Source organism: Pelodiscus sinensis, chromosome 3 (genome assembly GCF_052426305.1).
Source record: "Pelodiscus sinensis isolate ZL-2025 chromosome 3, ASM5242630v1, whole genome shotgun sequence".
Classification (NCBI taxonomy): domain Eukaryota; kingdom Metazoa; phylum Chordata; order Testudines; family Trionychidae; genus Pelodiscus; species Pelodiscus sinensis.
The window spans coordinates 146,956,244-146,973,243 of record NC_143054.1 but is presented as its reverse complement, the minus strand read 5'-3'; the positions used below and the strand labels follow the sequence as shown (position 1 = coordinate 146,973,243).

Sequence of the window (17,000 nt, the reverse complement as noted above, 5' to 3'; positions counted from 1 at the left end):
ATTGTGGAGAAACTAAACGGTTTCTTTGCTTCAGTCTTCATGGCTGAGGACGTTGGGGAGATTCCTGAATCTGCACCGTCCTTTGTGGGTGATGAATCTGAGGAACTGTCCCAGACTGAAGTGTCATTAGAGGAGGTTTTGGAACAAATAGAAAAACTTAATGTTAACAAATCTCCGGGACTGGATGGCATTCATCCAAGGGTTCTAAAAGAACTTAAATGGGAAATTGCTGAGCTATTATCTGTGGTTTGTAACCTATCCTTTAAATCGGCTTCCGTACCTAATGACTGGAAGGTAGCCAACGTGACACCACTATTTAAAAAGGGCTCTAGAGGCGATCCTGGCAATTACAGATCGGTAAGTCTAACTTCAGTACCGGGCAAATTAGTCGAAACAATAGTAAAGAATAAAATTGTGAAGCATGTAGAAGAACATAATTTGTTGGACAAAAGTCAACATGGTTTCTGTAAAGGGAAATCCTGTCTTACTAATCTGTTAGGGTATGTCTACACTACAAAGTTAGTTCGAACTAACAGACGTTAGTTCGAACTAACTTTCACAGGCGCTACACTAGCACTCCGTTAGTTCGAATTTAATTCGAACTAACGGAGCGCTTAGTTCGAACTAGGTAATCCTCATTCCACGAGGATTAAGTCTAGTTCGAACTTACTAGTTCGAATTAAGGGCTGTGTAGACCCTTAATTCGAACTAGTGGGAGGCTAGCCCTTCCCAGCTTGCCCTGGTGACCACTCTGGCCAACACCAGGCAAACCTGTCTGCCCCCCTCCTGGCCCCGGAGCCCTTAAAGGGCCACGGGCTGGCTACACAGTTCGTGCCAGTTGCACGGCTGCCAGCACCCGTGCCAGCACACCCTGCACCTGACACCCATGAGCCAGCCACCCGATGCCACCCAGCCCTCCCCCTCTTCCCGGGACCAGCCTGGCGGCTCCCAGGAGCCTGCCGGGGGCCGCAAGAGGCAGGCGCCCGCGTGGTCTAGTGCAGAGATCGTGGACCTCATCGAGGTTTGGGGGGAAGCCTCCAATGTCCACGATCTCCGCACTAGCCACAGGAACGCGGCTGTCTACGGCCTCATGGATGACAGCCTGGCCGCCAGGGGCCACCAGCGCAGCCGGGAGCAGGTGCGCTGCAAAATCAAGGACCTGCGGCAGTCCTACTCCCGGGCCTGCCTGCCAGGGGCCGACCCGGAGGCGTGCCCCCACTTTCACGCCCTTGACCACCTCCTGGGTGCTCATGCCGTCCCTGCCCCCCGGGACGTGATAGACCCCGGGGCAGAGGGACCGCTGCAGGAGACGGAGGAGGAGGAGGAGGAGAAGGGCTCCGAGAGCCAGGAGCCTGCCGCCAGCCTGCCCAGGACCCGGGACCTCTGAGGCACCCCACAGAGCCGCTCGCTTGTGTCGTCCGAGGTCAGGAAGGCGTCCACCTGTGAGTACCATCATGCTCCCCTTATGTGTACGGGGGGCTGGGGCGAGAGGGAGCCCTGGGACCGTGCGCCTGGGCCTTGCCCACCACGGAGCAGCAACTGGGGATTCTGCAGGGGCCCTGGCCTTGCAGCGGGGAACTGGGTTTCACACCTGGGCCCCTGGGGTAATTGACCGCTGTTCTTGTTGCACCACAGCCGCAGCACCTGGGACTGCAGGGCGCACCACCCCACCTGCAGCAGCCGCCCGCGCCCGGGCAAGCAGGAGAGCCAGGAACCAAGAGGAGTACCAGAGGCGGCACCTCCGGTTCCTGGAGCAACAGATCCGTATACAGGAGCTCTGGGTCCAGGAGGACCTGAGGCTGCCCCGGAGGAGTTTGGAGGCCCTGGAGGAGCAGGGCCGTGCCCTGCGAGGCCACCTCCACAGCCTGTTGGACCGCTTCCCAATTCCTCCTGCTCCTGCTCCTCCTGCTCCCGCCTCCTGCTCCCCCTACTCCTCCTCCTCCCCCTGCTCCCCCAGCTCCCGCTCCTGCTTCCTCCACACCCCCCGTCCCTCCTGCCCCACCCTCCACAACCATTCCCCACCAATGCCCCCGGACCCGCAGTGTTGCGAGACGGGAGAGGCAGCCGGACCCCCACCCCTGAGCTTTCCTTTCCCTTCCTCCCTTCCCTCCCCTTCCTGCTCCCTCGTCCCAGGTTTCCCCCTCTCCTCTCCCTCCCTTCTCCCTCCCTCCCCCCATCCCAGTTATGTTAAATAAAAAGACGTTTTTGTTTGAAACACAGGTGTCTTTTTTGACAGTAAGTAGGGAGGGGAAAGGGGAAGCGGGGTTGGGTGGAAGAAGGCCCCAGTGGGGCATGCAAGGAAGAGGTCAGTCCTCCTCCTCCACCAGGAAGCTCTCCCGCAGGGCTTCCCGGATCCGGACAGCCCCCCGCTGGGCTTCCTGGATGGCGGCGGTGCGGGGCTGACCGTAGTGTCATCCAGTGTCATCCAGGCTGGCAGGAAAGCCTCCCCCTTTCGCTCACATAAATTGTGGAGCACACATCATGCTGCCACCATGGGAGGGATGTTGTGCTCGGCCACGTCCAGACGGGTGAGGAGGCATCGAAAGCGGGCTTTCAGTCGCCCGAAGGCCCCCTCCACCACGATGCGGGCCCTGGTCAGCCTGGCATTGAAGGCCTGGCAGGAGGGATTGAGGTGCCCCGTGTAGGGCTTCATCAGCCACGTCCCCGACCCTGATGTGGCGGTCAGGGAAGAAGGTCCCGTCCTGCAGCCGCTGGCACACGGAGGAGTTGCGGTACACCCAGGCGTTGTGTGCTTTGCCGGACCAGCCCACATTGTGGTCCGTGAACTGTCCCCGGTGGTCACACACGGCCTGCAGGATCACGGAGAAGTACCCCTTGCGGTTGACGTACCCTACACAGAAATGCAGGGCTTCTTCTCCTGGGACTGCCGCTTCAAAGAAAGTAAGGGCGTCCCCAGCACGGTCCCTACCAGCTGCTCCAATCGTGAGAGTGAGCTCAGGGGATAAACCTGGCACATCTGAGATGGCCACCTCTGGCTCTCGGCAGATTTTGGGCTGCAAGCCAAAGAAATCAGCTAGCATGGCACCGAAAGCGCGACCATCGCCGGCGTCGGGAAGGCCGCTAAAGCAAACCGGGCATCCCTGGCACTGGCCTTGGCAACATCTCTGACAGCACTGACATTGACCTGACACAGGCACCAGCCACCACAGCGGCACTCATGTTTGCCAGCACCGGGAGAAACGGAGCCGGCACTGCACTACCCGGCACTGACAGCGGATAATGACATGGCACCAAGGAAGGCTACAGCAAAGACACATTCACACTTGAGTCCTCAGTCTCCCTCTCCAATTTTTTCTCCAGAGCCGTCTCCCTCCCCACCACCTTCGCAGTCTCCAATACCGATTGCCTATACACGGGAGCGTAGGGACCACCCTCAGCGTAGCCCACCATCCCCATACCACCGACGCTGCAGAGGCTCTAGCTGTGATCAAAGAAGACTGTCTGTCGCATTCTCCTTAACCGAGACTTTCATCACACCACCCACGATCACCGATACGATCACTGCAAGCTGACTGCCAGAGCTCGACGAGACCAAGAAATGCGCCTAAAAATGATATTGTTCGACATGGCGCTCCCACCTTCTGACGCCCCTGCAGCTGCTAGCTGAACACCCTACACAGAAATGCAGGGCTTCTTCTTCTGGGACTGCCGAGGGCATTTGAAAGGAACTGGGCAGGGCCGGACCACGTGAGAAGGATGAAAGGTGCGAACGGCGCAAGGCGCTGTCCGCATATGCGCAGTCTGGTGGAGCATGGCTATGGCAAGTCTCTGATCAGTAGTGGAGCACCCATGGGGACCACTCGAAGAAGAACCATAGTTAATTAATTTAAACTTGGCTGCTGTTTAAAACCAACTGTTGATTGCGATATCACTGTATTATTGCTTATTGCTGTATTGTTGCTGTACACCTTTTACAATGTGCATAGCATTGCTAAACTGTTTAACCATCACAGGTGGGTACTCCACTCTTGGTGACTGTAGAGCAGTATCCGGAATGCGCTCCAGAGTTAATGTTTGTCCGCAACCGACAATACTGCAGAGGTGACAGCCAAGTCCATGGCTGAATGTTGTACACTCTCATAATGTCAAATAAAAGTAATGTTTGATGACCAGGTGGTTGATCGACATATCCTTCAGTGGAATTTCATGGCTGAAGGCTGTGAATGTAGCTACCGCCCTCGTGGAATGAGCTCTTGGTAGCACGAGAAGAGGTTTATTTTGTATATCGTGAGAGGTGGTAATACATATCCCTATGAGCCTTGAAATACTAGAAAGCACGTTGGCTAGAAAGTGTGTTGCCCTTAGATCATTCTGCTATTGACACTAGTAGTCTGTCTGTTTTGCTCCATTCCCAAGTTCTATCAATATAGAAGGAGAGTGCTCAGTGCACATCGAGGGTGTGTAATAAAGCTTCTCATGGCGATGAATGAGGTTTGGGATAAAAAGATGATAATACTATGGGTTTGTTGACGTGAAACGAAGAGCAGACTTTTGAAATAAATGCTGGATGAAAATGTAGTGTGCCCGAATCTTTAGTAAATAATGTGAATGGTGGAGTTGCCATCAGTGCAGCCAACTCGCTGACTCTAAGGGCTGATATAATCACCAACAGGAAGACTACCTTCATAGTTAATATTCGAAGAGGTATCATTGCTAACAGTTCAAACGGACGATAAATTATGGTATCGAGTATTAAATCTAGATCCCACGAGTGGGGAGGTGGTCTCTGTGGGGGTGGGGGGGAGATTTTCCAGGCCTTTCATGAACCTTTTGGTGGTTGGGTGGGAATATCAAGAATCCTTCTATGGGATTATGGAAAGTGCTAATGGGTGCCATATGTACTTTCAGAGACGAGATCGAAAGTCCCGAACACTGCAGATAGAAGATACAATCAAGGATCTGATGGAGTAGAGAGCCTTTGGGGTTAACTTGGTTGTCAGAACACCAATGCTTGTATCTACACCACTTCATGAGGTAAGTCTTTTGGGTAGATAATTTTCTACTGTGCAGTAAGCCTGCTTTCACTTGTTCTGAACAGAAGTGTTCATTTGCCTTGAGCCAATCAGGAACCAGGTTGTTAGGTGGAGAGTTCCTGGCATGGGATGAAGGAGGGAACCTTGATTCTGTGAGAGAAGATCTGGTCAGGGGGAAAGCAGATTAGGTGGTTTCACCAACACCCTGTGGAAGAATGGATACCATGGTTGTCTCGCCCATGCCGGGGCCAACAAAATTACCTGTGCCAATTTGGCATTGATTTTTTTTATTCTTCTGGGTATGAGTACGGTGGGGAGGAGGCATAGAGCAGTGGCCCCTTCCAATTGATTAGGCGTGTGTCTCCCAATTATCCCTTCCCGATGCCTGCCCTGGAGCAAAAAAGTCAGCACTTCCTGTTGTGCAGAGTGGCAAATAGGTCTATAAGAGGTGTTCCCCACATACGGAAGATTAGTTGAAGGATGTCCAGTCTTACTTCCCACTTGTGGTCGAGTGGGAATTGTTGGCTGACAGAATCTGCAATCGCATTGTTGGCTCCAGGTAAGTAGGATGCTGTGATGGCGATGCTGTTTCAAATGCACCAGTTCCACAGACGGACTGCCTCTGCACACAGGGATCGTGATCTTGCCCCTCCTTGCCGGTTGTATAATACATTGCAGTAACATTGTCCGTCAATACCCCAACCGTAGTACCTCTTATATGAGTGCAAAAGTGTTTGTATTCAACCACAGAGCATCCATGCCAAATCATGCAGGTACGTGAGGCTGGGATGCAGAAGCAGACCTTGGTTCTGTGACAGGAGCTCCAGGTGATTTGGAAGGGGTTAAGGTGGGTAGAGAGCCACACTCATGAGCAGGCCAAACCAGTGCTGGCGGGGCCACACGTGAGTAATTGTAATCACTTGAGCCTTGTCTGGTAAAGCTTGAGTTTCTGGAGGTACATGTTGAGGCCTCACAGATCCAAGATGGGCCACAAGCCTCCATTGGCCTTTGAGATTACTAAGTATCTGGAATAGAACTCACTGTTCTGGTACTGGGGCAGAATTTTCTCTATTACCCCCAGAGAGTCTCGTGAGAATCATAGAATCCTAGGGCTGGAAGAGACCTCAGCAGGTCATTGAGTCCAACCCCCTGCCCAAAACAGGACCAACCCCAACTAAATCATCCCAGCCAGGGCTTTGTCAAGCCAGGACTTAAAAACCTGTAGGGACAGAGATTCTACCACCTCCCTAAGTAATCCATTCCAGGGATTCACCACCCTTCGAGGGAAATAGTTTTTCCTAATATCCAACCTAGATCTCCTTCTTTCTACCAGCTGTCCTTACTGAGAACAACCTCTCACCATCCTCTTTGGAACCTCCCTTCGGGTAGTTGAAGGCTGCTATCAAATCCCCCCTCATTCTTCTCTTCTGCAGACTAAACAAGCCCATATTCCTCAGCCTCTCCTTGAAAGTCATATGCTCCAGCCCCCTAATCATTTTTGTTGCCCTCTGCTGGACCCTTTCCAATCCATCCACATCCTTTCTGTAATGGGGGGAGCCAGAACTAGATGCAATACTCCAGATGTGGTCTTACCAGTGCCAAATAAAGAAGAAGAAACACTTTTCTAGATGCTCTTCCTAATATGCCATTAGCTTTCTAGCTACAAGGACACACTATTATCATATCCAGCTTCTCATCCACTGTAACCCCAGATCTTTTTCTGCCAAACTGCTGTTTAGCCAGTCGGTCCCCAGCCTGTAACAATGCTTGGGATTCTTCCATCCCAAGTGCAGAACTCTGCACTTGTCCTTGTTGAATCTCATCAGATTTCTTTTGGCCCAAACCTCCAATTTGTCTAGGTCACTCTAGATCCTATCCAATGTATCTACCTCTCCCCCAACTTAGTGTCATTTGCGGACTCAGACCAGCATTTGTAGCCCATGCTCTTCTTGACAGCAGGATTCTGGCATAGCTGGCTACCTTGAATGGTAAGATGTGAGGGCCTGAACCGCTTACAACCCATGGTCTTAAGCATAGTGTATGAGTCCTTAAACTCATTTGATTTTGGATCTGTCTGTTTAGAAAACAGAGTGCAGCTGGTGAATGGGATGTCTTACAGAGGCTGTTGAGCCTCTGATGACAGATCGGAGCGAAGCAGCCAAGACACCCAACACTTAGAAATGCCCAACACCATCGTGCAAGCAGCTGAATACACCATATCAGAAGCTGCTGGCAGGGCCAGTTTGGCCATCTCTGCTCCCGCTTCCAGCAGAGTTCTGAGCTCCTTCCTGAAATCCTCTGGGAGAGCATCTTTGAACTTAGGCCTGGCTCACCACATGTTGAAGTCATAGAAGTCAAGGAGGCCTTGGTGGTTAGCCACCTACAGTTGTAGACTGGCAAAGGAATAAACATTTCATCCAAACAAGTCCAGTCTCTTGGAAGTTTTGTCCTTAGGTGCTCCCCCAGCTGTCCCTGCCTCCCCTTCTGGTTAATCACCTCTGTAGTAAGATGAAGGCCTAAAACATAAGCCCATGCAGCACAGGCCTGGCCTGAGGAGCTGAGGCCTAGCTAACAATGGACAAAACACGGCTAACATCAAGCAAAGCTAAGCTGTGAACAAGAGGCAGGTCCCAGCTCACAGAATTTGGCACGAACAGGACTGAGAGTGCAAACCCAAGTGCATAACAATAATTGGTACTGTTCATAAGTTGAAATCACATAGTACCACTAACTCATTAAAAAGACCTTGATACCCACTCCTCAAAGATAGACCAAGGTTCAGGAAATGATCTAAAATGACAGAATGATGGAAAGAGATGGTCTAATCAAGCCACAAGGTACAGAGTAATGGGTGGTATCTAAGTAGCGTCAGAGGGTGGTAACCTCACAATGTCAGAGGGTGGCAACCTGATACATCAGCAGTGAGGTGTGACTTGTTTGTACCTGTATATAAAGTGGTGTCTTGGGGAGACAGCCTTTGTATGACCGGGCGGGGGAGCAGTGAAAATTTCCCACTGATTGAGTCATTCCATTGTGGCAAGTACATGTGCGTAGTGGTTCAACAGAGCCTACTGACAACAGTTATGTACTTCGCTCTAAAATAAACGTGGCCTGGCACCTTCGATCCTTATCTGGTTTGTGGTGTTTGGGGGCCCTCGCGGGATCTGCTGTGGTCTTTGGGCCCACATCATTGAGCACACACGCCTTCTGGTTACCATCATCGACAGAGCCAGAGACCTGTGAGGACACCATGGCATTAAAACCACCTAACTACAACCTCCACTACAAGAGAGTTTGGAGCAGGGTGGGAGTAGAGGTAGTCATGGTCCCTAGCCAGGACAAAATACTTCCTCTCATCTCTTTTGGAGATGGGCAGGAAGGAGAAAGGGAGTTCTGCCACAAGGCAGTGGTAATTTTTCAGATCCCTTCATGCAAAGGTAGGGTCAGCTGAGCAGGTGCTGGGGAGCTCAGTACATCAAATAGAGCATCTGCTGGCTTCTTAAACTCCTCTACCTGATGCCCCAGATTAACTGCAACCCTCTTCAGGAAATCTTGATGCATCTTAGAAAACCTCCTATGGTGAAGAGGACTTATAATGGCCTCTTGCGAGGAGGCTGAGGTGGATACTGATCAGTCTCATCCTCCTGCAGGACAGACTGTAGGATCAATAGGGTGTCAGGGCACAGTGCCAGACCTCAAGAGCTTGCTCTGCATTCCCTATAAGCTGTGTGCCCACAGCTAGCAGCATGGTTTTCTACTGGTGATACACATCCACACATGCCTGAAAGCACATAACAAAATGTATTTATTCTGGATAGTAACTGAGGATTCCAACTGAAAAAAACTGTCTTTTTATGAACTTGTGGAGTAAAGACACATCACATTAAGCACTGACCTGGAGAATGGCCTTCCCTGAAGCAAATTAGAAAAATGAATCTACTGGACTCTGAGAAAATGGAGGTGATAATGAAAATCTTTTAAAGATCGGTCTTCTTAGAAGCTGAGTCAGCCATGACATCCAGAACTGAACCTAAGAAACTCTGGACACTAATTTGTGCAATGGCACAAATGTTACCTAGATTTGGTTTTAGATAAATTTGTAACTATATACACAAAACATAATCTGGGGGATGCAGAAGATTAGACTTTGAATATGGCAACATTCCTATATTTGCAGCTTACTATATAAAAGAAGGAACTGAGGTGACTGTGCATGTCTGGCTACAACAGGCACTACTTATTGGAAGATTTGAATGCTCTGCAGCCCCAGCAACAATGCACCTCGTATGTGGACTATGCAGTAGCCACCTCAAAGAACTGTATTTGTGTTTCAATTTAGGTATTCCATTGAGTCATAGTCAAATACTCAACATCAAAACAGAATTACATCTTATTTTTAAAACCAAAAACTTTAACTTACAGTTTTCTGAAGGCTTAGTGATATTCTATGAACAACATCAAAACCTCAGTTGTAGCTTTGCAACTCATGGGATAATAGCTATAGATTTTCACACAAGACATTTATTACAAAAACAAATATAGGCTCGATTACTGCTTTGCAATCATCTAGTGAATGGACTATTGTTGTCTTCTGAAAGGGTTCTAAAATTACCTCAAAAACTATATTTTGTTTTAGTTCAAGGGGTTTTGTTCCTACTTAAAGCAACAGAGGAAAACTGCTAACCTTTGTATCTTCAATATTATGAAATACATACGGAACAGTAACTTGAGAGAACTACATTTTGTTTCACTTTTTAGTCATGTTACCTAAGTTAAAGAAGCTTGTCATGCTCTGCAGTCTTCTTTTTCTCTTGAGTTCTAGCTATAAACACCAACTGAATGAGAGGCAGGGGAAACAAAAGGAAAAATTACTTTTAAAAAAATCTACTTTTTTATGTAAAATGTGTCAAAAATAAAATGCAATTTGAGTTTCATAGGTAGTTTAATTCTGTCACTCAAACATCTTTAGTAATAAAATGACATTCACAAAGAAGTGTGAATTAGATTTTTGTACACATGAATAAAAGGGAATAGATCTTGGGAACTTAACAACCAATGGGATAAATATCAGGAAATAATATTGCCTTGAATAACTAAAGGGACAAAGAGTACTTAAAATCACAAAATCATGCTTCAGCTAGATTTTATTTTAAACAGAGATTAAGTGACATTTAGGATTACATTACTCCAGCAGACCAGGGAGAGGAAGCATAGCGGCGGAACACGCGGGCAGCGGACAGCCCAGACGCGTCTGGGCTGTCAGCTGGCCGCGTGTTCCGCCGCTTTGCTCTGCTCTGCTCCCCGTCCCCCTGGTCTGCAGACCAGGGGGACGGGGAGCAGAGCAGAGCAAAGCCGTGGAGCACGCGGCCAGCGGCCAGCCCAGACACGTCTGGGCTGTCCCGCTGCCCCCATGCTCCGCTGCTTTGCTCCGGACGCCTGTGGTACAGCAGCAGGGGCGCAGCCGGTTGGTCGCGTAGCGCCGCTCTGGGCGCCACTGGACCAACCCAGCAGCACCCCAGCTGCTCTGCCCCAGGTGTCCCCAAGTCAGCCACTGCTGAAACTGACCAGTGGCTGACTACAGGAAGCCCCTGCCCCGGGCTTCCTGGAATCAGCTGCTGATCAGTTTCAGCAGCAGCTGACTTGGGGATGCCTGGGGTTCTTAAGTTGAATCTGTATGTAAGTCAGAACTGGCCTTCAGATTCAGCCGCTGTTGAAACTGATCAGTTTCAGCAGCGGCTGAATCTGGACGCCAGTTCCGACTTACATACAGATTCAACTTAAGAACAAACCTACAGTCCCTATCTTGTACGTAACCCGAGGACTGCCTGTACTTGTAATCCTGGACATCTGGTCTGTAAGGCAAAGAAAGTCTCAGCCTACCCAAAGTTGGGGCTGTGCTGGCCTCATCCCGCCCCTCCCTGCTTTCAACTGCCACATGGGGGTGCTGTGGAATATTTAGTATGGTTCAGACAGGTTCCAAGGCCTCTGGGAAGGCAGAGAAGCAGGGGGCCTCTTCAACAGCCCACCCCAGAACCTACATGGCACATAAGCAAGGTTTGAATTACAGTCACCTAGCCTCTCCCTGCTGCTGCAGCAGCCTACAATGCCATTAATCTCACCAGCTCCAGGAGGACTGCTTTGCAGAGACCACTGCCCCCAGTATGCTGTGTTTCTATTGCTGCTGCTTGCTTGCTTGCTGGTTTCTTCTCCCGCTTAGTCCCTCACCTCATCCAGGCCCCCCTCCCTGCACTTTGGTCCAAGATGGGCAAAGTGGGCTTCCTCCTTGCTGCCCCCCTTCTCCTCCTGTGCATTCTCCATACTCAGTTCCTGACAAGCCCTGCTCCCCTAAACATGGACTCATCCAACAAGCTCCCCACGCCCACACGCCACTGAGTCCCAGCAAGCTGTATCTGGACCCCCTATCTTATTAAGTCCCACTGCCCCAACACATGGACCCCACACCAAACCCCACCTCCGCTGGCTGGGGTGTAACAGTTAACTTGAACTAAGGACTTAGTTCGAGTTAACGTTTGACTGCCACGTGTAGCCGCGGGCAGTTAGTTCGGACTAGGGATTTAAAAATGGTGCCCCGACAGGAAGATGCAAATAAAGCCCGGGATATTTAAAGCCCGGGCTTCATTTGCAACTTCGAATGCCTACATTAGCCTCTCTAGTTCGAACTAGGGGGCTAGTGTAGACATACCCAAAGGGTTTTTCCATAGGTTAAAAAAAAGACCCCAGCAAATAAGGAACTCCTGTGCCTCAGTTTCACCATCCAAAAAAAGGGATAATATAATACTTGCCTGCATCACAGGAGTTTGTGTAAATTCATTGGTTTTAGTGATGGTGTTTTGATGTCATCAAATGGAAAGTGCTGAGAAGTGCAATTTTGCAAAGTGTTTTTTACAATTTCAAAATCTTTCTGCATTATTCATTCAGTAGCCCCTATTCCTGGCTTGCAGGAGAATTTCAATTTGGGACTTTATGGGATGATGATGACTCCTCCCACTGTGAGATGCTGGAACAATTTGCCAGAAGAGTCAGGGGCAGTAAGAGCAGGGCTTCACCCGGCCTTCCCCGTCATCATTTTTCAAAGGGCTAGTCAAAAACGCAGGTAGGCCAGCCAGCCTTATGCTGTGTGTGCTGCAGGGAGAGTTGGATCACTTGTGGCTGTAGGTACCCTGTGCTGGCCTGCTAAGTGGGACTGGGCAGCACAGTAAATGGCCAGGAGGAATGGACCACCCCTCCACCGGGGCCAGAGGAGCCCTTCAGAGCTTTCCCACAGGTAAGCAATGACCTGAGCCAGGGCAATGTTTTTTTCTTACTTGTTCAAATTCTGTGATGGTCAGGGCAGAGGGAGTTCTTGGTTGGGGACAGCAGTGATCTTGAGCAGTGGGAGTCTGGGGAGAAAGGGGTGTGGAAGGAAGAAAAGGGGGGTAGAGGGAGGAAGAACATGATGCCAAGGAAGAGAGAAGTTATTAGTAGGATAGGCCTCAACTCTTTTCAGTTTCAACACTTCTCAGTGGTTGAGAGATTACATTTGCCTGGTGAGAACAGGGCAGGGGAATTGGTTCCTTCACCCCAGGGATATTGGATCTACCAGTCTGACACAAAGCTGTCACCATCATGCTGCCTCAGTGGGCCATTTTACCATCTTGGTTCTATGAGCTGAATGCGTGCTGTTGTTAAAGCAGCAGCCAGTCTGCCAGTGAAAATGCATGTCCTTATGCATTGTCTGAGGTGCTTACTGCTATTGAAACTATCAACATACAAAGCCCTCACTTGTTTATGTGAAGAAGTGAAAATGAGGTGTCAACTTTTGCAGTCTGATTCTAGTCATTTTCTTCCTTTCAGGGGGCAAATGCCAGCTCAGGGGGAGGCCTGAAGAGTTGTTCGATTGTGTGAAGAAAGGACAGAGACTTCTCAATTAGCTGTGTTCCCCTGGATCAATGAGAGGGGCTAGGGGCATTTGCATGCTGCCTGCGTGTCAGTTATGAGGGTATATAATAAACCTAGTGATAGAAATGTAGCCGTGTTAGTCTGGTGTAGCTGAAACAAAATACAGGACTATGTAGCACTTAAAAGACTAAGAAGATGGTTTATTAGATGATGAGCTTTCGTGGGCCAGACCCACTTCCTCAGATCAAATAGTGGAAGAAAATAGTCACAACCATATATACCAAAGGATACAATTTAAAAAAATGAACACATATGAAAAGGACAAATCACATTACAGAACAGAGGAGGGATGCAGGGGGGTGGGGGGGGAAGGAAGGTAAATGCCTGTGAGTTAATGATATTAGAGGTGGGGAAGGGGAGATGTCTGTGAGTTAATGGTATTAGAGGTGATAATTGGGGAAGCTATCTTTGTAATGGGTAAGGTAGTTGGGGTCTTTGTTCAGCCCCCTGCGGAGAGTGTCGAATTTTAGCATGAATGCCAGTTCAGAGGATTCCCTTTCAAGTGCACTTGAAAGAGGTTAACAAAGGTTTCTAGGTAGTCCCTGAGCAGAACTAGAGACATGGTTCAAGCAAGGGGGCGCTCCCTACATACTTGCTTGAGTTGCAGAAGTAAAATAAGTGAAAGGCTGCATTCCTATACCGGTTGTGATGGGAACAGCTAGTTTGAGAACTGATAAGGTAACTCCCTGTTTCTGTTCTCACCTTGATCTTAACGAACTGTCTCTGCCCTCTGTTGTTTTAACTCCCTGTCTCCTTGTTGTTTGGTACTTGCCTTCTGGGCTGATAAGAAAGCTGTTGCCGTATTATGAATTGCTTAAGGCCATGAAGTATACGCATTAACACTAGAAGCTTCTAACTAATTAAGGGGGGGCTGAGATGCTTGGGCAAATGTTTTATGACGCGACGGAACTGTCTATATAATCTTACTTGTTACTGAAATCGTGGCTGGTTCACTTGGGAGACAGGCTGCTCTCTATTGTAGTGCGCACTATTCAATAAAGAGCTTGTGATTGGATCTTGCTGGTGTTGCCTGTCTCTTTGCGGTCAGACAACAAACGGAGGCCGTCCGGGTTAAAGTCCCCGACATTCCCAAATTTAGCACTGTAAATTAGGTACCTTCTGCATATTTGGCATATGGTACAAAACATGCTCCATTTTGTTAAGAAAGAAATTGCAGAAAAGTGGAGGGTTTTTTCAAAAATAATTTGCTTGGGTTCAGGGATTTCACTGGACGGGGACAAGCACGCAGTGAGCAGGGACACCAGATGTGCAGGAAAAGAGGAGGGTGACAGCGGGAAGAAGGAAGGGCCTGAGCAGACAAGGGGGTGGAGCCTACCTTGGGAAGCTACTGCCTCCTCATGGGCATATCTAGGCTACGCCAAACAGTGGAAAGAGGAATTCCTGCGGAATTTGCATATCCTCTTTCCAACGTTCGGCGTAGTCTAGATACACCCCGGGCTGCGTCTAGGCTGGCAAGTTTTTCCGCAAAAGCAGTCGCTTTTGTGGAAAAACTTGCCAGCTGTCTACACTGGCTGCTTGAATTTACGCAAGAACACTGACGATCTAATGTAAGATTGTCAGTGTTCTTGCGCAAATACTATGCTGCTCCCGTTCGGGAAAAAGCCCTCTTGCGCAAATGTAGACAGCTAAAAACTGTTTTGTGCAAAAAAGCCCCGATGGCAAAAATGGCGATCGGGGCTTTCTTACGCAAAACCGCGTCTAGATTGGCACGGACGCTTTTCTGCAAAAAGTGCTTTTGCGCAAAAGCGTCCGTGCCAATCTAGCCGCTCTTTTCCGCAAATGCTTTTAACGGAAAAACTTTTCCGTTAAAAGCATTTGCGGAAAATCATGCCAGTCTAGACGCAGCCCTCAAGCGTAAGCGTCACCATCCGCCCATGCTTGAGTGAAAGAAAATATTTCAATCTTTTCACAACTTCTTTATGCCAGTGGTTCCCAACCTTTTTTATACCAGGGACCAGCAAACTCATTCACACACTTTTGGCTGACCGATAACATTTTATTTGCATATTCATTATGCAAGTGAATATTCAAATATGCAAATGAAGTGTTACCAGTTTGCCGAAAGTGTGTGAATGGGTTTGCCGGGCCGCGGTATAAAAAGCCCCGGTCCCTAGAAGCCCCAGTGCCAGCCCTAATCCCTAGAGCTCCTCACGCCTCTACTACCTACCCCCAGCACCAGCCCCTGACTGCAGAGTCCCCTGCACCCATCTCCTAGCACCAGTCTCTTGCCCTCAGAGTTCCCTAGTGCCAGCCCCCCTGCCCTAAACAGCTCAGTGCCAGTCTCTTGTTTCCAGAGCCCCACCGCAACCAATCCCCCCAGTTCCTCCTGTGTCAGTCCCCAGTCCTCAATATTAGCCCTGTCCCCAGTGCCAGCCCTGCCTCCCTAGCCCCCTCACTACTAGCCCCACCCCCAGAGCCTCCCTCTGCCAGCTCCCCACCCTGGATGTTGCAGTGTCCTCACTGTCATCCCCCCTGCCTCTTAGAGTCCTCCACCTCCAGAACCCCCCATCATTAGCCCTGCACCCCTCACCTAGCCTTGCCACTGCCTCCCAGCCATCAACTATGCGCAGAGCACTTCCCTCTGGGAAGTGGCAGGAGATGGGAGGGCTGCATGGAGGCTGCAGCATGCCGGGCTCCTGTTGAGTGCCACAGCAGATGGGCTCCACATGGTGCTTGACACCCGCTGAGTGTCGCGGCAGCCGGGCCCCTACTGAGTACAGCTGCAAGCACTCAGTCAGGGCCAAGCACCATGTGGAGCTCGGCTGCCACGGCACTCAGCTGGGGCCAAGCACCATGTGGAGCTCAGATGCTGCGGCGCTCAACTGGGGCCAAGCACCGCATGAAGCTCGGGTGCTGTGGCAGCCAGATCCCTGCTGAGTGCCATGGCAGCCAGGCTCCACGCAGCGCTTGGCTCCGTCCAAGCACTGCAGCTGCCCATCACATGGCCTGCCAGCCAGACCACATAGCAGCCAACAGAGCTGGAACTAGGGCCACTGTGAGGCAGCCCCAGTAGGGTCAGCCTCGCTGCGGCCCTACCTCCAGCACACCCAGTTGCCCACCTGGATACTCACTCTGCTGCTGTGTGGGGAACCCCAGCGGGCGGGGCTCATTACCAGCTGGGGTGTGGCAGGGGCTCATGGATAGATGGTTGAGAACTGCTACTTTATGCTGTGCATTTGCTGAGTATGTAGTCCATTTCACTGTTTCTGCTCTACAGTTTGCTTAAGTTTTTCCTGCTTGTGTGGGTCTTCCACACCACCAGAAAAGGAAAAAAAAATAAATTTGAAAAAAGGGGGAGATAGCAAAACCACAAAAGTTTGCTAAGGTTCTCAGGAGTTCGTGAGGTACCCATAACTAATTTTACTTCAGTCATTAAAAATTGACCGCATTTCAGAATTGAGACGTTCCTTTAAATCCTGGGGAAAAAAACCTATATAAAATCTTTTGTGATCACATAGTGTTTGCTTATAGAGCAGTTTTCATGGGATAATAAGTAATAGTTTGTAAAATATATTTATCATTTTTAATTTACAGTCCAATAAACATTCTGAATTTCATACTCAGTGAAAAAAATGCATAAAAGAGAGTTCAAAGCTTAAAGTACCAGTACAGGCTCTCCTCACTATAAGTCCAAGACATGTTCCAAAAAAAATGGACTTTTTTCATGCAGCTGGCTTCCATTTGCGCAAATTGGTGTGTGGGGGGGTGCGCAACTTAAGAGCACAGAATGAGAGGACTTATGACACATCAGTTCCTATAAGTGTCAATGCCTTTAGTGTGTAATGGAGGTATACCAGGGCAACTTATAGTGGGGAGGCCCTGTATATCTAATACTAGCTAACTGAAAACTGTCCAAGCAGTCTTGCTACAGTGCAGCATAGAGCCAAGTAAGTATCTGAGGGTATGTCTACACTACCCCGCTAGTTCGAACTAGCGGGGGTAATGTAGTCATCCGCACTTGCAAATGAAGCCCGGGATTTGAATTTCCCGGGCTTCATTTGCATGAAGCCGGCTGGCGCCATTTTT

General features: G+C 49.6%; 1 protein-coding gene across 3 annotated transcripts in view; it reads right to left on the bottom strand.

Annotated features, from left to right (window-relative positions):
- Positions 1-17,000, bottom strand: part of SYT14 (synaptotagmin 14) — a 283,919-nt gene that overhangs the window by 238,320 nt on the left and 28,599 nt on the right. For 2 of the 3 annotated variants that reach the window (XM_089777423.1, XM_075925106.2), the window contains exon 3: positions 9,762-9,829. The exons of the other annotated variant lie outside the window; for it this stretch is intronic. Coding sequence is in view for 1 of the 2 variants with exons in the window: in XM_075925106.2 (XP_075781221.1) it covers positions 9,762-9,783 (22 nt within the window). In the remaining variant the exon portion in view is untranslated. The remainder of the gene's footprint in view (positions 1-9,761; positions 9,830-17,000) is intronic. 3 annotated transcript variants of the gene reach the window in all.